Raw genomic sequence first — 20565 nt, forward strand, 5'->3', positions numbered from 1 at the left:
CATGCAAGGTGAAAAAATTCTGGGATCTGCAGTACACTGTGCTCATTGTTAATAATAGTTTACTGTCCACTTAAAAATTTGTTGACTAAAAAAAAAAAAAAAGACGAAAGAAACAGGGTTCACTAAAGAACAGAACAAAATAGTAGAAGATAATTCAATACTAAATAAGATCTCTGTTAATTCACTGACTTCTGAAAAGCACAAAACGTACTTCTAACTTTTAAAAGTTTATTATTCAAAGCACTAGACCTGTGATCATGTCTTTGCAAGCGCAGTTAATGGGAAAATACTTTTAATATACACTTTGTCTTGGAGACTGCAGAATAATATTTTAAATATAATACTTATATATCCAAGTATATGAGAAGACATACCAGTATACAAGATACTCCATTAGTTGTGTTTATCCCAGAATCATGGAGACTTATCTAATCACAGATTGTTTTGTTCATGTAATAAAGTTTGAAAACAACCACACATTGGGGGGAAAAAATGATCAGCTCACTACTAAGGAGTAAAATACACACTGGCTTTAGACTTCCCTAAACCACGCCCAGGGAAGAAACTATGACTTAAAGAGATTACAGCCTGTCAAACTGTCATTCAAATATAAAGTCACCAGGTAGTTTTGAACAGATACTTTTCATGAACCCATCTTGAAATAGTTGTGAGAAAGAAAGTTTCTTTGTTTCTTTGAGGATACTTCAGCCAAATAAGAGATAACTGGAAAAACAGTGGGAAAGGGAGTAGTTAGTGGTAAGCACCAAATCTCTCTAACTGAAGAACTAAATATAAAAGAAATAGATTAGGATGGCAAAACAAAATGTATATATTATATACATTGACTATGTAGAAAAGACTGCTAAAAATTAGCAGGAGATCCTGATTTCCTCATTTTAGTATCTGAAGGTCAGAAGATATCATTTAAAAGCTCAAATCAACTAAGAGAAATCTATGTATATTTAAGATTAAGAAGCATCATTAATACAAGTAGTAGGAAAATATGAGGGAAAGAAGGATAAATATAATAATTTTACCATTTTTCATATTAGGAAATTGATAGACACTGCTTATGAAAAAAGAATTGAGTATTGTATAAACTCTTGAAAGTATGCAGTAGAGAAACAATAAAATACTTTCCTAAATATTACAAGAGAAGCACACACACAGAGCAGAGTCCATACGGAGAATTATTAAAAATTATAAAGACACAAAGTATAACCTAAAATATTTAACAGAGCCAATGTAGATGGCCCAAACTCACTTATTAAAAAATTGGATGCAAAGCAAAATCCAACCCTCTGCTATACATGAGACACATCCAAAACAAAGTTATTTAGGAATATTGAAAATAAGAGGTGGGCAAATGCAAATCAAAAGAAACCAGGAGGGGCTTCCCTGGTGGCACAGTGGTTGTGAATCTGCCTGCCAATGCAGGGGACATGGGTTCAAGCCCTGATCTGGGAAGATCCCACATGCCGCGGAGCAACTAGGCCCGTGAGCCACAACTACTGAGCCTGCGCGTCTGGAGCCTGTGCTCCCAACAAGAGAGGCCCGCGCACCGCGATGAAGAGTGGTCCCCGCTTGCCGCAACTAGAGAAAGCCCTCGCACAGAAACGAAGACCCAACACAGCCAAAAAAGAAAAAAAAAGAAAAAAAAAAAAAGAAACCAGGAGACATGACCTCAATATTAAATAAGGTTGAATCCAGGCCAAGGAGAATTAAATGAGTCAAAGAAGAGCACATTCATAATAAAAATATAACCACTGTGAACATCGATGCACCTCAAGATAGCATCAATACTCATAAAATGAAGACTTCAGGGTATATAGGAGCTAGAGAGAGAGAGAAATTATCCGAACACTTTAGTTAACCTCTTTAATCCAAACGATAATATAGATAAAAGATAAATAATGAAACAGAAGGCCTAAATAATATAATTAATAAGGTAGAACTAAAATGACATACAGCTAATTTTATACGTTGAAAACAGAAAATACATAAGCTTTCTTTTTAAGGACCCTGGAACACAGACAATAATTGATCATATTACGCCACAAAGAAAACCCAAATAAATTCCAAAAAAGTAGAAATAATACAAATCTATTCTTTTTGTTTTGTTTTGTTTGTTTTGTTTGTTTTTATAGTTAATAATACTTTATTTTATATTTAACAGTTGCTAAGGGAATAGAATTTCAAAACTCCCATCACAAGAAAAAATAACTTGTAATTACAGTAGTGATGAATTTTTTGTTTTTTGAATTTTATTTAATATATTTTTTTATACAGCAGTTTCTTATTAGTTATCCATTTTATACATATTAGTGTATATACAAATCTATTCTTTTATTAAAAGTACAATAAAGGTGGGGAGGGACTCCCAACCGCTTTGAAATTTTAAAGTTCTTCCTTAAAAACTCATGGTTCAATGTGGATATTCAAATTGATATAACAAAAATAAAGATACTTTAATACACTACAGGCCAAAATCCATGTAATTAAAACTAAAGCAGTGTTCAGAGGGAAATTAATAACCATAAATACTTGTATAAAAAAAGGAAAGAGGGACTTCCCTGGTGGTCCAGTGGTTGAGAATCCGCCTTCCAATGCAGGGGACGTGGCTTCGATCCCTGGTCGGAGAACTAAGATCCCACATGTTGTGGGGCAACTAAGCCCGCACTCTGCAACTAGAGAGCCCACGCACTGCAACTACTGAGCCCACGTGCCACAACTAGACAGAAGCCCGTGCGACACAACAAAAGATGCTGCGTTGTGCAACTAAGACCCAATGCAGCCATAAATAAATATTTTTTAAAACAGGAAAGAACAAAAATTTTTTTTTATTTTATTGAAGTAGAGTTGATTTACAATGTTGCGGTTAATTTCTGTTTCACAGCAAAGTGACTTTTTACATAGTCTTGTCAAAAATCAAAAACTTTAATAAAACATTGTGTTGGTATAGGTAGGAGAAAGCAGGTACTCGTGTACATTGCTTGTGACAGGGTAAACTGATGTAAATTCTAAAGAGGACAATTTGGCAATATTTATCAAATTATAAATGCACATATATTTTGATTGAGCAGTTCCCTAGAAATGGAACTTGTTAGAGAATATAGGATCCATGTGATATAATGTATACACTGTTATTTTTGCTGCATTTTCTTTACAAGCAAAATATCGAAAATATTCTGAATGTCCATTCTTGTCTCCTTACATAAATTAAGGAACATTGGTATAACAGACCATTATTCACCATAAAGAGAATAAGGGAGCACTTTTTTTTCACTGATATAGAAAGATCTTGATCATTGTTGAGAAAGAAAGTTAAGAACAGTATGTATAGTTCACTACCAACTATGTAAAAAATGGAGAAATATATTTGCTTGTATATAATAAATATTTCTGAAAGAGAAAAAAAACCAGGGAACTCTGTGGTTGAGAAACCTGGATGAGAAGGAATTTTGAACCATATGAATCTATTTTTTTAATGTTACATATTAGGTACCTCATCTGGTCATAGTGGAAATCAGGTGTTAGGAACTCATCATTTCTTAAAAGCACATACAATTTGAAATTAAAAGTAAGAATGAATTTTATCACCTCCACACCTTAGTCATGTCTGTCTTCTGACCCAGAACATCATGTACTTCGCCTGACAAAACAAAAATTGAGAATTAAAAATAAATGAAATTGAAACTAGATTTAGTCACTTAGTTTTAAGAAATACACTTGTTTATTAAAGCACTACTACTAGATGACATCATGAGCTCAAACCTAGACATTTTAAGGAGTGTTTTCAAACTGTAATGGTAGATACAGTGATTAACACAGAAAGATACTCATGTTTGCCCAAGATAGAACTAAAATGCAGTACACATTAAAACAAAATAAGATCGCAATCATGTTTTTCTGTAAATTTTATCATTCTGTTGTTACCATTATCTATGATGCTTGCAAGAGACAAATTTTGTTTTTCACTTTATACCCACTGTTGGGGAATCCAAAATGATATCCAAGACAGACCAATTCTCATCAATGCTAGAGCTTGGTGAGTACATCTTTGTCTATCTTGGTTTGGGCCAGATCCATCTTTAATATCTATAATGGCAAGGTCAAATTAGCGAGTAAACATGAAACCACGTCAGAGCCTTCTGCAGTCAGAAAACATAGCCACCTATGTGCCAAACATTTAAAAATAACTATTCTTAGTATAAAGCCGATATGTGCTTATTACAAATATATTGGAAAATACAGGCGTTTTAAAAAAGGAACGAAAACCTGTAAAAAAAAAAAAAAATGAAACCAAACAAACAAACAAACAAAAAACAGATTTCCATTCCTGTTTTATAGAGGACAGGACTGAAGAACAGAATTCAAAGTGACATGATTCAACTAAAACTAAAAAGTCAGCATAGTAGGTTTTTTAATTCAAATCTCTCTCTTTTCACTACACAATACTGTAACCCAAAAGCCACTTGATAAAGAGTTACTGGTTGTTTTTCTGGGGCTCAGGTCTAAATCTAGAATACTGTGAGGCTGCTGTGTGGGAAGAGGCCCTGAGCTAGAGAGTGAACCTAGCCCAGCACCTGGAATTTAAATCCCAAACTCACCACGGTTATGTGCCAGTCATTGCCCTTTATGCTATAACTCTGATAAACGTTAAAAGCAAAATAAAACTGTCTTTGTGTAAAATGGTCCTCCCAAAGAAAGCCTCTTCACAAGGCTGCTGATGAAAGTGAAGAAAAATTGAAGAAGTCTAAGAAAATAATAGTTCTGAGAAAGAAAATAGAAGCTTTAGATAAATCAGAGTAGAATATCAAATTTTCCCAAGGCCTGGATGTATGATATAAACAAGGCCAACTGTATGGGGGGGGGGGGAAGTGATTCTGGAACATTCTATGAGTGCTTTAGTAATAGTAAATGTATTATAAATTAGAATGGCTATATAAATTTAAGGGTCTAAAGGGATTACTTAAATCTTTCAGTTACTTTCCTGCCTTTTATGAGGGAAATTACAAGCTATCATGGGATTTGTAAATTTGGAGATTTGCAAAGATCTTAGGATATATGCTTTGTGAAAAGCAAGGGACTTCTCTAAAAATCACCCTGTGACAAACATATCTACAAATAAATCTTGGTCCAGTGTCTGATAATTTCTTTAGGGTCATTTCCTAGAAGGGATATTATTATAATTATTATATTATCAATAAGTGCCATGGCAAAAGAATCCAAAAGGTCTACAAAATTCAAAATATCTCCAATACTCTAACAGAAATTTTCTCATTTAAACTGCTCTTTGGATTGTATATTTTGAAAACCTCTGAAAATAATATCAGAAGAATAAATTTTAAGAAAAGGTTCTATTTTATCACCTTAATAATAGTGGTATCAGAAATGCACAATGTAACTGAGGGCTTGTGGAAGTCCAGCTTGAAAATCATCTGGTCCACTACCAGAGAAGGGTGGGGCAGGACAGGGGCAGGGCAGAAGAGAGGTGAGGAAACCATGGCGACCGTGGGTTATGGGGTTGGGATAGCAGACGGAGGTCAAAAGGTAGGAGAGTATGAAAATCAACTTCTTGTATTTCTTAGTTTTGCTCAGGGTCAAATCTTACTTTAAAATATTTGGCAATGTGTGAAGTTTCCCATCAGGAGACAAAGGAAAGTCTTCCCTCTCTTTCTCAGATTTCCTTTATTTCCTGAGATTTCTGTATTGAGAAACTGTACACTCAGAGTCCAGTGAAGTGAGATTGGGAGTCCAGAGGAACCCGACAGGACCCTTCCAGGAAGCTTTCGTGCTCTCAACAGAAGGAACTGTCTGCTAACTAGCCAAAGTCGGGGTGACAAGGGTCACATATAACTAGAATGCCTAAAAATCCAAAACAGAGCAGGTATCCTAAAAGAAGCATACAAATAGGAACTGGATATTGATGAAACAGTTTGACCACTCAGAGTAGCCCTATACAGTGTGAATTCTCAGGAATGAATTGTAAATTCTTATGAATACAGACACTAACATCAATTCCAGAGCTGTTAGGAAGCAACTATAAAATACTGCTTTTACTGAAATAAATCAGGCTATGAAGAACTTGTCCTCCCTGGGATACGGGTCTATCAAGCACCACCGAACAGATCACACAGTTGGTGCACTGAAAGGAACCTCAGACAGTATCACATCTAACCCCCGTCTCTACCCATGAATGGTAACAGATCCAAAGTATCATCTGAATTATTCAACATTCATCCAACAAATATTTAGCAAGGGTTTATTATGTGCCAAGCACTATGTTATTAGATGCTGGTGGTGCCCATATTCATCAGAAAAAGAGATTTTTTAATTAAAAAATAAAACAGTGCTGCTTATTTTTTTTAAGGACTGTTAACAATATCAGGAAAAAGGAACTGTTTCCCTTACCGTAGATTCTCCCATTAATGGAACATTTTTTAAAAGTCATGATGTTTTCAGTGAGGGTACCCGTTTTGTCAGAGAAAACATATTCAATCTGGCCTAGTTCCTCATTGAGCGTGGTCGTCCGAGCTTGAGCAGGTGTTGCCCTCCCAGAGTAATACATCTTCCGATCCCAGTTTATAAAATAACTGTGTCCCAGACGAATTACTTCCACACTTTCATCATTAAAATGGAAAAAAACGAGAAATACTCCATCAATTTCAGAAGATACAAAGCTTTGCCAAAGCAAGAAGTCTGCCAAAGTCTTCAGAGTTTAGAAGAAAATGTGGATGCTCTGTCTCCAGGTCTTAGTGAACTTCAGAGGCATCTCAGCGGAGTCTGTTCATAAAATGTTCTAAGCCATTTCCTTGTAGCACCTTGAAACAATGAGCTGGCTTTGCATAAAGCCTTAGGGAATGTTCCATGCTTCTCTACTTACATTAAACAGGCCCAGTAGAGATTTCTCCTATAGCATTTTAGTTGTTTGATGTGGCTTCACTTTGCCAAAAGAGGTAGAAAGGAGTATCTCCATGAAGCACTAAGCAAACCATAATAGCTATTGAGTAAAAACAGGTTGTGTTGTCATATTACTTTGCCCATTGAAAAGAGCATTGTCTCATGATCTAGTGGTGATTTACGATTTTCCAGCTCTAGAAGTGGAATTTCTGAAGCCAAGGGTATAATCGTTTTCAGTCTTTGTACACAAGGCAAAATCAACTTCCAAAAAGGTTACAATGTAAGTTTCTACCATTAGATTACTGAAAATTATCTTTTAGTCTATGCCAAGTCAAATGGTATCTCATTACTGTTTACTGCATTTCTTTTCTTATCAGTGAGTTGAATTTTTTTTTTCAAATTTTATTGGCCAGTTATATTTCTTCTCAGAATTATCTAATTGCATTACCTGCCTATTTCATCTTTCCTATTCAGGTATTAGTGTATTTCTTATTGATTTGTAAAAATTGTAGATATATATATGGCATATGTATCTATATACATTATGCTAATATGTTACCCAGTTTATCATTCATCTTTTAATTTTGTTTCCACTATTTTTGACACAAAGAAGTTTTCTCTCTTTAATCAATCAAATTTATCAATAGTTTATAGTTTCTGTTTATAGTTTCTTTTCAGGGAGCTTTGCTTAGGCCTTCCCTATGGCAAGATTATATATATACACAGATATCTATACTCTTTTTCTAGTTCTTTGTTGATATTTTCCCCACATTTAATTATTTATTGCAATTAGAATTTTCTGAAGGATGTGCATAGAGAAGCTAATTTCAATTTTTACAAAGTTTATTCATCACCATTTGAACATTGAATCCTTTCCCCTACTGTATTGAGATGCTTCCATGTCACATATAAATTATTTCTTCAGTAGAATCTGTTTTAGGCATTTCAATTTTGTTCCTTAATGTGTTAATTAATGCACCTCTTATTTTCATTATTGTAGCTTTATAAAATTTGGCATACCTGGAAAGAGGTAAGAAAATCTTTATTCTCTTCTTTTTCAAAAATTCTCACCTGTAATCACTCATTTATTCCTCTTGATAGAATCAATGTATTCATCAAATAAACTTTAGAATCAATGTATCAACTTTCTCATTAAACTTATTTGGAATTTTTATTAAAGTTATATTAACCTCTTAATTATTTGAAAATAATGGATATTTTATAACATTTAAACACAACTTCAAGAAAAAGGATAAATCTCCCCAGGAATTCAATTTTGAAAAAGTACTTCTATTGGTAAAGAGTTTAGTTTTGTTTTGCTTCTCTTTGTTTTTCACAAAGGTCCACACCATAGCTTGATAGATTTGTTCCTGGACATTGTATCTTTTTATTGATGGGAAAATTTTTTAGTTGCTTTTGGCTTAAAGGAAAGTGTTTTTAATACTAAAAGCTTTTCTTAATATTAAAAAAAGTGATTATGTTACAAAACACAACATTGCACTGAATTATCTTACTAAGAGTTGTACAGAGTTATTCTTTCGGATTTTCTAGGTTTATAATCACATTGTCTCTGCTCTTCCTTTCTAAGAGATTTTTTTCAGTTTCATGTCTCATTTTGTTCATAAATATTTTAGTTGCATGTGTTAGTACATTAACAAGAAGATCCAGAACAGTATAAAATAGTAATAGTAAAGCAGGGACCCATAGCTTATTTCTGATGTTAATGGGAATTAAACTTTGGTTTTCTCATCTGTAAATTGAGAAAGTTAACAGCAGCCTGATTATGCTAACTCTGAACATTTGTCTCCTTAAAGACAAAAGATGACACCCAAGTCCTTTCTGGGCACTAAATCCTATGCTTCTAGTTCTATAAGTACATGAGACATCTATATTTCCCTCCCCAGCAATGGTAGGGTGTCAGTTCGTTTTCTAACTATTTAAGTGGTAACACTTTTTTTCACCCAAACTAAAAAATCACACTATGACTCTGTAGAATCGTAAGATATAAAAATGAATGTCATATTCTGCATGTATTTATTTATACCTTATCTTATCATGATTTATTCTTCATATCATTCCCACCCCACTTCCTTGTAAGTTCCTTGCTGGCTGTTCTAATTCAGCTTTGTTCTTCCCATTCCATTCACTCAGAAAGCATTAGCACTTACCATAGACCAGGCAGAGTGCCTTACCTGTCATAGGCAGTCAGTTAGTGTTGAATGAGAAATCTGACCCTCTATTCCCTAATTGCACCAAGAAGGACAGTAAGACCTAGAGAGGTTAAGTGACTAACCCAAGGTCACACAAATAATTAACCACAGAACCAAGACTAGAATTCAGGCATTTGGTAAAGTCAATGCAGACCTGACCTTAAGAATGCCATAAAAATGGCATTATGCAGGTAACTGATCAATCACTTGAAGCTTTCATTCATCTAAAAGTCAAGTATCTCCCTAAAAATCTAAGCAAAATTAATGGAGAACAGAATTTGATCCTTTTGTGTTGCAGTTCCAGTCAGTGGAAGTACTCTAAATTAATTTGAATTCTTAGACCTTAAAATAGTCTGTAGAGAGGCAGAGTATCCTTTTTGTTTGGGAAAAGAGCATTTAGGAGAGTCACAATGGAACATTTAGCTCTTTGTTTTATAATAGCAGAGAAAAGGAGACAAATGCTCAGAGTCAGTATAATCAAGCTGCTTAGTGTTTTCTGCCTGGACGCTCAAAGAACAGGGCTTATGATTCTGCCCATTCTGAGGCAAAATAAGCACCGTGGAAACGAGTTTCTTTTGTTTTGGAAAAAACACTAAAAAGCTAATTCCTTGGGAGCACAACAGCTGCACTTCTTAAGATGATGTATTAAAAAACTGTAGCTGGGTATGTTTTAACACTACAGTTAAATTTACAGCATAGAAATACCCTACCAAAATCAATGTCCTATGCTCACATAGAATTGTTAAGCATTCAAAGTAAATTCTACACTTTTATCCTCAAGTGACATGGCACTAATTTATTCCTTGTACCTATTCAAAGGCGTAATGGAAGCTTTTGTAGAAGGCCTTCATCCCTCCAATCAGAAATACCTGGGATTTCTCTTTTTCCAGATCTCGGTCTTAGCAACCTGAAATTCCCTGGAATGCTTTTTCCCTCAAGCTGAACTCAGAATCACTGTTCTTATTTGGTGAGCAAAAATGCTCACATTTATCTTCATCAATACCATGGCTTACCAACAGGTAGAAAATTCTAGCCTCTTTTTTTTTTTTTCTCTTGATGTCTTGGCTGATTAATAAATCATGCACAGCTCAGACACAGACAATGTGCCAAGTGTTAGAAGACTTGGGTTTGGATCTTGGCTCTGTCCCTAACCAGCTCCACAATCCTGAAAAAATCATCTCATTTATAAAAGAAGTTCAGCATTAACTACTTCAAAAGATTTTGGGGAGACATAAATGAGATATTGCATATGAAAGCACTTTATGTAAAATATGAAATGCTATCTAGAGGTAAGGTGATATTATTTGGAGCAGAAAGGAACTCAGAAATCTATTATCTCAATCTGCTCATTTTAGAGCACATATTTCATAGACAAACTAAGGCACAGAGAAGCCAAGTGCTTTCTCCAAGGTCACACAGCTATTAGTGGCAGTGACAAGACCAGAACTTGGGCTCAGACTATTCCAAATAGGTTTTCTTTCTGCCACTGTGGGGGACACATTAGAAGGAAAAGGAACCTGGGAATCCAGCCTTGGTCTTTAAAAAAAACAATCTTAAAAATCATTAAATGAAAAATGCCAATGCACTTCAAAGAAAGAGTGTATACGAAATACACTTCCTTCGTGAGGACACATGAAACTGCACGTGTGCAGATGGTAAGGCACTATGAGCATTTATTGTTCATTTCGACATAAAAGGAAAGCTATAAAAGCTGACCATAGGTCCTCTGGCAAAGAGCAGGATTTACTACAGACTTTATAATTGGATACAAGCATGAGAGGTCCTCAGAATCAACGATGAGCCAGTAGGATACATTTTAAATAGAGCCCGCTCTGACCACAGCTCCAGAAGGCCAAAAGCATTTTGTGGTGTTGTGGCCCAATGCCACTACTTCCAGTCAATTTCCCACAACTTGACATTTCAGTTTCCTGACTGTTCTCCAAAACAAGGGTGGATTTTGTGCATTAAACTTCCCTTGTTTCATCATAGCTAGGATTTTGGAAAGAGAGAAAAAGAAGCTCGTAAAAATTAGTGGGGATTTAGAGCTGGTGATTTTGTTTATTGTTAAAATACTGGTGATGAAGAATGTCAAACAACCAAGTCTCATCTTGGCTCCAGTGTCTTTGGGACCATCTGACTCAGTCTTGGTAGGATTAGGATCAAGAATGTCTCAGGTACAGATTCTAGGGCCAACTTTGAAGCCTTATCAAATATATATATATATATATAAACACATATATACACACACATATATGTATATACATATATAGAGAGAGAGAGAAACAGAGAGCGAGAGAGACAGCGAGACAGAGACAGAGAGAAGTGTGCTTATGTATAGATAGATAGGTAGACCATTTTAGCTCTAGTTTGTAGGACCAAATCTAGAAATGACAGATCAAGTTGTAGAGGGAGTTATGAACCATACTTCTTATTCAACAATGAATAAGTGCCACCAACTATATTTCAACTCCTTCATGTACTCACTGAATAGTTACTAATAATAATAGTAAAAATTAATATTCATTAAGCTCTTACAATGTGTCAGGAATTTGTTTTAGAGCTTTACAGGTTTGTTTATTCCTCATACAATCTTTTTAATTAGAACTATTAGTTTCTCCATTTTTAAAATGAGGACCCTGAGATACCAGAAGGTGAAGTAACTTGCCCAAGGTTATGGAGCTAGTAAGTGGTAGAATAGGGTCTGAATCCAGGTATCTGGAGCCAGACAAGTGCCAGAGAGGCACCATCTCAATAGATCTCCCCAAATATTCTTCCATTTCTTTCCCAACATCAACCCAATTCTAACTCATCAGGTTGCATGAGATTATATCATAGTCCATGTATTCCAAAGGAAAACATTCCTAAGAAACCAAATCAAGAAGAAAATAGAATGCATTTTTTGTAATTTGAAAATGTAAAAGTTAAACGATTTGAAAAGCTTAGTTGCCTCATTTGTAACAGATGTAGCAGATCATGAGCAGTTAGAGGGAGACATCTATCTCACTGTTGTAATTTTAAAACAAAAAAAATGATTACACAGAACAAAGGCTTTTGATGAAATGGCTTCACCAAAGTATAAACTCTCATCTTACCTCACATATAAAGAAATTGGTACAACTGTGTTGAGAATAATAATATATGACCAGAATGTTAAGAATCCTGAGAACACAGAGTTCTTCTCTCCTTCGTTCCAAAAGAGGAAAGTTCTGAATTTGTCCCCAACTTGATTCTCCCAGATTGAATTTCCTATTGCAAGAATAATTCCCAAGCATATCAGAAACCCAAAAATCTGAAATGAGAATAGAGGTCTGGTTAAGGTTAACTTGAATCCCAAACTGGTCATATCAAGGCAATCTACCACTTCTAACTCCAAGAAATTGTCATTTGAAAAGCAAGTTATGCAAAGCTCGTCTTACTTATCATTAATCATACAAGTAAAATGTAATATATTTATGTTGGGAACTTGGCTAAATATTTTACATACATTTTCTCACTTAATTCTCCCATTGACTCTCTGAGATAGGAACAAACATTATTCACACTATACAGGCCAAAACCAAAATAAAACAGAAGCCCAGACAGATTATATAACTTCTTTATGGTCACAAAGCTAATAACTTCACATCCTCTATTTGTGAAAAGTGCATATATTTAAGTGGCTTAAGTAAAGAAGATCATATGTACTGATTTGCTCTGGTCAATCCCAGTTTACATCTATTTTCCAGGCGTAATATTAATAGTATTCCCTTCTTTCACCTTCAAAAGCATCCTGTTTGAATGATAAACTATACGGTAACCCAAGGAATAAAAGCAAAAGGAAGAAAATATCAGTAATAAAGGACTGTCTCAGACTAGTCAAGTCTCTTGGCTACAGACCTAGCTGCACAATCCTTACTTAGAGTCAACAAGAAAGATAAGGATTAATTAAAATACGGCATGACATATACTAACAGTTTTCAGGTTGCTTCTGAGATTTAAAAAAAAGTAGGAAGCAACCTGAAAACTGTTAGCCAACTCTTACATTGTGATTAGTATCAGTATTAGCAAAGCAGACATTTTAGAGGTAAAGCAACTAGGAAGACAGCAAGGCCAGTCCCTTGTAAGTCCAAAATCCCGAACTTGGAAAGGAAGGACACAAAGTCACCAAACATATAACACCTGAGCTGAACACAATGTTCTGGGGACCTTGCTAAGTGTCACCGTGTTAGGAGCAGACACCAGTCACTGTTGAGGGAGGAGTGGGGCTAAAAACAGGAACGTATTTCTCTCCTATTTCCTTTTTCCTCCAAGAAGGATTATTCAGGCATTCTAGGACTGCCTCCTTTATTCGCTCATGGACAAAATAGGCACATAAGAAGACAAAGTTGGGAAAAACCTGATTTAAAATATATTAGTATATTAATATACTTTAAATCAGGACAACCTGATTTAAAGTATATTAGAAAACCAGGTATTAGAGAAAAGTAATACTGTGAATCCCCCAAATCCTACCAATTTGGTGCCTGTCTCACAGTATCCTCTTTTTCAATGGCTAACACTACAAATTAATGGAGGTAAATTACTTTAAGAACATTAAATTTGGTGATGCTTGGTATCAAATGCCCTAATTTAGGATGGACTCGGCTTCTAATTCCCCAACGGATCATTCAATTTTCTAGTAGAAAAAGCTAGGACAGTGCCTGCTTCACAACCAGTAAGCTTACTCTGTGGTGGATACATATACAATCCCCATGCAAGCCCTACAGGTGGGCTCAAGGCCGTTTAAATAGGGAATTCTAGGAGGTGGGCACATTCCTTCTGGGAATGTCCCCTTGGCCTCATGGACTCTATGGGTATGAGAGGAGGAAAGCGCAGGTCTGAGGGTGACACTGAAAGTAAAACACAGAGCCTGGCCAATATTTTGTGCCCCAAAAGAGTTCATTCCCTTTTTTCCTTATTCAGGGTCCCACCATAATGTATCAGTTGAGCAAATATTTACTGAGCGCAGATTCTTTAACGTTACTTGTGAGTCTGTGATGGGGCTGGTAGGGAAACATGGTTCAAAGTCCTCACTGTCCTCATATTTCAAAGTCAATGTTCTAAACTCAACCCTAATATAGGGAGGCAAAGCAATATGACACAAAAGTCAGATAACAATCAGATCCACAGCATGAGGAAGCACAAGATTAACCGATGAAAGGGTGGGATGTGAAGAAGACCTGACTATTTGGAGTTCACAAGTGGTAGAGAAAATCATTTCAAAAAATTCAGAGGAGAAAAAAAACTCAGAGAAAAGAGATAACCATGGGCCCAGGAGGTTTAGAAGTCTTCATGAAGGAGGTGAACAGTGACTTGGGCCTCAGAGGATTTATAAGCAGAACCAGCTACATAATTTTCAGGGCCCAGTGCAAAATAAAAATGCAGGACCCCTTCTCCAAAAATTATGAAGAATTTCTACACAGCAACAACAGATCAATAAGCCAAGTGTGAGGCCCTTCTGAGTGGGGGCCCTGTGTGACTTCACAGGTCACATATCCGTGAAGCCAGCCCTGTCCACAAGCTATGTAGAGAGGGCATGAGCAAATGTAACATGACCAAAAGACCAAACTACCTTAAAAATTATGTTTTGTTTTTTAAAAACAAATGGTCTTGCAAGGCCATGAAGGCCTCCATAAGCACTAACCTACGTCTCATGAGAAACTCTACCAACGGCTGAGAAATCATAATCTAGGAAGTAGAAGACAGTAGAACTGGGCCCCAAATGCAAAGTCCCCAAATACAAATTCCACAAGGAGAATGTAGATTTCTGAAAGAATTCCCAGAAGAATGTAAGAAATATATTAAGATAACAATGACTAATGATAGTGCCTAATTTTGTTACAGTAACTTACCCATAATACTAGAGTATTCATCAATCTATCAATGCTTGTCCTCTTAAACTTTGTCTTACCACTGTTCTGCATTAGTTTAGTATCAGGACCTGCAAAAGAAAAAAAAAAAAAAGAAAGAAAAAGATATAACTTTGAAATGATTAGATGATGTATTATTATTATTATTATTATTATTATTATTATTATTAATTCCTACTTATATCAAATGTTCCTGAAAGGAAAATAATATGTTTTTTCAAAATAATTTGACTTTTATTAAGAGCAGGATTATTATTAAGTTGTTTATGATTCTCATCTGCTGGCTTAACAACAATCCTGGAAATTGCAAGGGAACTGGTCCTCTTAGAAGGGGAAAAATCCAGACATAACTTGAAGCTAAAAGGTTTAAGAAATGCTATTTTTCAAAAATCTGTGTATGGATGTGCTTATAGTTTGAAGCAATTAAAGGTTAAGAAGTCAGTCAAACTGAGGAATAATTTATAAATGTCTAAAAGAATGTAGTAATAAACACAATTCAGAACACTAAGGTCAAAAATGGTAAGTTAAGATAAGAAATCAAATTCTGGATGTGTTTCCCAAAAAGATGTGAGGTGACTTTAATGGAGAAACTAAAATAACTCCAAACAATACAACAGCAAGTAATTTAAACCTTTATTATGTATTGCACACTATTTATATAATATGCATTTTTTTGTAAGGGCAAAAATTGTCTTAAATTCTGTTAGATTTATTTCAAGTAATTCTCTTAAATCCCATGTCAGACATTTACTAAGTGCCTTGTTCAAGAAATTCTGAGAATATTATTAACTGCTTTAGAGGTAGATTATTAGATGATTAACAAAGAATATTAGATTATATTGCTAAGGAAATTCCTTGTGGACAAAGAAGATGCTCAATAGAAGCGATTACATTTTAATTATATCGGATTTCCCTAGTCTTCCCTCTCCACTTCATCTTTCCACAATTATCACCAATCCATGCAGCACTTAAAAGCAGAGGAGAGGGGCTTCCCTGGTGGCGCAGTGGTTGAGAGTCTGCCTGCCAATGCAGGGGACACGGGTTCGAGCCCTGGTCTGGGAAGATCCCACATGCCACAGAGCGGCTAGGCCCGTGAGCCACAACTACTGAGCCTGCGCGTCTGGAGCTTGTGCTCCGCGACAAGAGAGGCCGCGATAGTGAGAGGCCCGCGCACCGCGATGAAGAGTGGCCCCCGCTCGCCGCAACTAGAGAAAGCCCTCGCACAGAAACGAAGGCCCAACACAGCCATAAATAAATAAATAATAAAATTATTTAAAAAAAAAAAAAAAAAGCAGAGGAGAAGGGAAAGGGAAGAAGAGAGAGAAGCGGGGCACACATGGAATTATACGCCATTCTAGAAGTCAGGGAAGCATGGGAACATCCTTAAAAGACTCCTTTACTTGAAAGACAAATTGGAGCAAAGATTGGGGTCTCGAACAATTCAGTGTCCTGAGTTGGAAATTGTACCCCAGTGTCCTATTCCCAGCCACTACTGTGTAAAGGAGACCACCCGCATTTTCGCAGAATCGTTTATGGAAATCATATGGACATTGAGGGTGGGAAGTATTTCTTTTAGTAAAGATCACAAAGAGCAAATAGAGTTTGTGATTGCTAAAAGCTGAAATATTGACAGACCAGTTTTGTGCCAAAAATTTACATTTCTTAGGCATACATACACACAGACTAGCAAAGAATCCACTGAATGTGTTCTTAAGCACTTATTTAAATATATCCACAGATGTTGACACACATCTCTTCTTCCCCTCATATTCACAGTCCTGAGAGAATTTTCCATACTCAACAGCCTCTTTTTCTTTATCTCCCACTCATTTCTCAAGCTAGTTTCTGGGCCAGTGACTCCACCAAAACAAATCTAGTGTTACCATCAATATCCTCCATGCCTTCTTGGACCTCTCAGCAGCCTTTGACACTGTTGATTACTCCATCCTTTTGAAACACACTCTTTCCTTAGCTTCCATTTTGCATGTTCTGCTTTCCCGCCTACCTCTTTGGTAGCTTCTTTTTTGTCTTCCATTATGCTCATTCCTTTCTTCCCAGCCATTAAATAGTGAGACTTCTTTAGAATCAGGCATAGGCCATCTTCTCTTCTTTCTCAATCCACCTTCCCTGAGCAATCTCATCTAAGACCACAGCTCCAATTAACATCTGTAGGCCAAATGTATATCTCCAGCTCAGATTGCTCCTCTGAGCCCTAAACTCATATATTTACATCCATATATTTGATTGCCTCTATGATATCTTCACCTGGTCTTTCTAAGGCCCCTCAAGTGGTCCTTGTCAAGCCCAACTTGTGACCTTTCTCCAAGGTTCCTTATCTCAGTGAATGGCACCACTATCCATCCAGTTGTGAAAAGTGGGAGAAACCTAAGAGTCTAGTCTATCGCATCACTCCCACCCTAAATCCAAAGTACCATCATCTCTCAACTGGACTGTAGTAAAAGCCTAGCAACTTTGTCTCCCCACATGTACTCTGCCACCACCCGAATCATACACTTTTTCCAGGACCCTATTTACCAACTTTAAAAATACTGTAGGCAGGAGTGAAACTTTCAAATTTAACACTTACACACACGCCATCTGTTTGAAAAACTTGCAATGGCTTCTGAATGTTCTCAGGATAGAGACTAAAATTCTGGATACAGACCACAGGACCTGTATGTTCCGGCCCCTATCCCTGTCTCTAGTCACATGTTCATCTCTCTCCTCCAAGTTTTCCATGCTCTACACTGGCCTTCTTAAGTTTTTTTGTTTGTTTGTTTGTTTGTTTTTACCTCCCCAGCCTCATTCCTACCATAGAGCCTTTGCCTATGGCGTGACTTTTAGCTAGCTTGTTCTTTCCCTTCATATTCCTCCACTACATACTCCTGTGAGTCCATGTTCTTTTTCTTCAGAGCACTTATCTCAGTTTGAGATTATATACTCATTACTACAATTATTTAAGATTAATGTCTCTCTCTCCTACCAGACTCAAAACCACATGAGTGAAGAGACCACTTTTTTTGTTCACATTCTTAATTGCAAATAAGTAAGTAGCATAGTGCCTGCCACATAGTAGGTACTCAATAAATAACTGTTTAATGAATTTATTTATTAAGTACCTGCTATGTTTTAGGCAATGTGCATATGTCCTTTTCACCTATTATCTCACTAATGCTTAAAACAAGCCAAAAAATTAGGTACTATTATCCTTAGTTCACTAATAATGAAACTCAGGATTAAAGAATTTAAATAACTTGCCTGAGAATTTTTTTTTTTGTCTAGTTAAGCGTCAGAGCCAAAATTAGAACCCAGATATATCTAATTCTAAGGCTCTTGCTCTCAACCACTATTTTTAAAGCTATATGAAATAGTCCATTAATTCATTAATTCACTGACTCATTCAAACAATGTGTGTTTAAGACTGTGACTCATTCAGAGTCCAAACAGGAAATAGATGACACAATGATCAAGGGTAATTAGAGAAAGGTTTATTTATAAAGGGAATCTTTACAAAAGTGTGAGTGGGTATATCGGAGGTACAGAAGTAAAAGGTTAATGCAGTAACCAAGGACTTAGTAGCAATCAAGATGTTTCTCTATCTACACCAGAAGGGTAGGATGAGGGGAGGGGGTGGTTATTAGGCCCTAAGGAGAGAGTTGTGTAAAGTCTGCAGCCTTTAGAGGAAGAGTGACTTTATGTTGAGGGACCCAGCCAGCTTGAAGGTAGGCAGTCTGGGGGAATAAATACCTTGACCTCAATCTTCTTCCTTTGATCTCTTCCCAGGGACCCCCAATGATAGGACCAAAGTTCAAGGAAACCTATTAGTGTAAACCATACAAGTCAGCCTCCCAAGGCAGAGAGAAGAGTGTGAAATGTGAGAGTAGATCTGGAGGGGCAAATGGGAGACATCACCAAAACCTACTATGCACAAAAACCTACTATGCACCAAGATGGTGCTGACTCCTATGGACGCCTTAAATGAATAAGACTTCTGACTTGTAGCCTCAGAAACAGGACTTTCTCCTCTCTTGAGATAAAGGAAAACCATACCAGGGAGGCATGGCCTAGCTGTTAATGTATATTAGACCCTCATAAATTATAGATTTGTAAAGTAAACCATGTTTATGTCAACTATACTCCTTGCACAATCCTTAGTGGCAGGTATAACTAGAGTAATAATACAGAAAGAATAGTTAATAATTTGTTTTGGGTAACTTTCATAAGATGTAGGTGTCCACCTAGAACTAGTTCCCCAAATTAGATGTCTCATGACTTAGGGGTTCTGAGACACTCATTTGTTCAACTCTGACATTGACGAAACCAACGATTCCTCTGCCTGCCGTTATTCTAGTTGAACTTTCTATTAATGTTTGTGCCTAGACTAAAGTCAATGTAGGCATGCTCTGCTTTACAAATACCTGCCTCATGAAGATCCCCTGCCAGTGATCATCAAGGTCACATCACAAAAGAGGGTGATGCCCCACTCCTCCCTGCCGAGATCCAAGAGCAGTTCATTTTCCCAACTCTCAGCCTATGGCGCAGAAAATTCACTCTGAATTGATGCCGAAAGAAGGGAGACACAGGGAAGGAAAGAAAATAGCATTTGTCAAGCATCCTCTTCCATATGCATTGCCTCACTGAGCCTTTACAGTGACTCTCTAATGTACTCATTCTTATCCCCATATTATAGCAGAGAAAACTAAAGCTTAGGAAGTTTCAGTAACTGAGGTTTAACATTCTCCAGCTGGTAAACAAATCTAAACCCAGATCTGTCCAATCCAAATTCTGTGAACTGTCTGTTACACTTTTTTGGAGGGAGACCTGTCCAGCTTACCACTCCACTTTCTTCTATGTAGGAGCATTTTCCCACAGAGCCAACATTATGAAGGAAAGCTTGACCCCTGAGGGGCTCTCAGCAGCTGTCCTAGCATAACATGCTATAGCTGAACCATACTTCCGAATTAGTCATTCCAAACAAGATCACACAAATGCAAACAAAAGTTTGGGCTACAGCCCACTCCTAGGATGATGCACCCCCCCCATTTCTCTAATGATAGGGAGCAAACCAAGAGGGTCCTTCACATCAGAGGACCTCCAAGAAATCTCCCCTTCATTAAGTGGAAAGACTAAAGGGGGAAGGTAAAGAGAGGTTAACGTATAAGCCTAGCACTCTTTTTCTCAATACAAGATGCAAATAAGGAAATAGATGATCATAGGTTTATTCCCCTGACTACAGAGTAAAAGCATCTGGTGAAAACATTATGAAACCAGATTCATCCCCAGATAAAACTGTATATACAGCCTCATTTCTAGGGATTTCTCAAGTCCTTACAATGGCAATGCCCCAAGCAGCAAGAGCCTTGCTAACACCCACAGCTGAGAGTATTTAAGAGGAATTGGGAGGATTTCTCTAGATTTGGAACAGTTTTGAGTCTTTAATGAACATTTTGTTACTGTTGAAGGAAGTCAGTTAAGAAGAACATTCCAGTTGTGATTGCACATATAGTCAATGGGCCCAAAACACATCTTAATTTGGTGTCACAATAAACAGGATTTTTAAAAAA

The 20565-nt window shown here is 36.5% G+C and overlaps 1 protein-coding gene across 7 annotated transcripts in view; it reads right to left on the minus strand.

The window, feature by feature from the left end:
- The window catches only part of ATP8B4 (ATPase phospholipid transporting 8B4 (putative)), a 324241-nt gene that overhangs the window by 80669 nt on the left and 223007 nt on the right, over positions 1-20565 (minus strand). For all 7 annotated transcript variants that reach the window (XM_082387909.1, XM_082387911.1, XM_082387910.1 and 4 more), the window contains 4 exons: positions 14984-15072; positions 12206-12402; positions 6415-6623; positions 3609-3652 (listed from right to left, as the gene is read on the minus strand). In XM_082387909.1, coding sequence (XP_082244035.1) covers positions 3609-3652; positions 6415-6623; positions 12206-12402; positions 14984-15072 — 539 coding nt within the window. The remainder of the gene's footprint in view (positions 1-3608; positions 3653-6414; positions 6624-12205; positions 12403-14983; positions 15073-20565) is intronic.

Source organism: Balaenoptera borealis (genome assembly GCF_965194805.1).
Source record: "Balaenoptera borealis genome assembly, chromosome: 3".
NCBI lineage: Eukaryota > Metazoa > Chordata > Mammalia > Artiodactyla > Balaenopteridae > Balaenoptera > Balaenoptera borealis.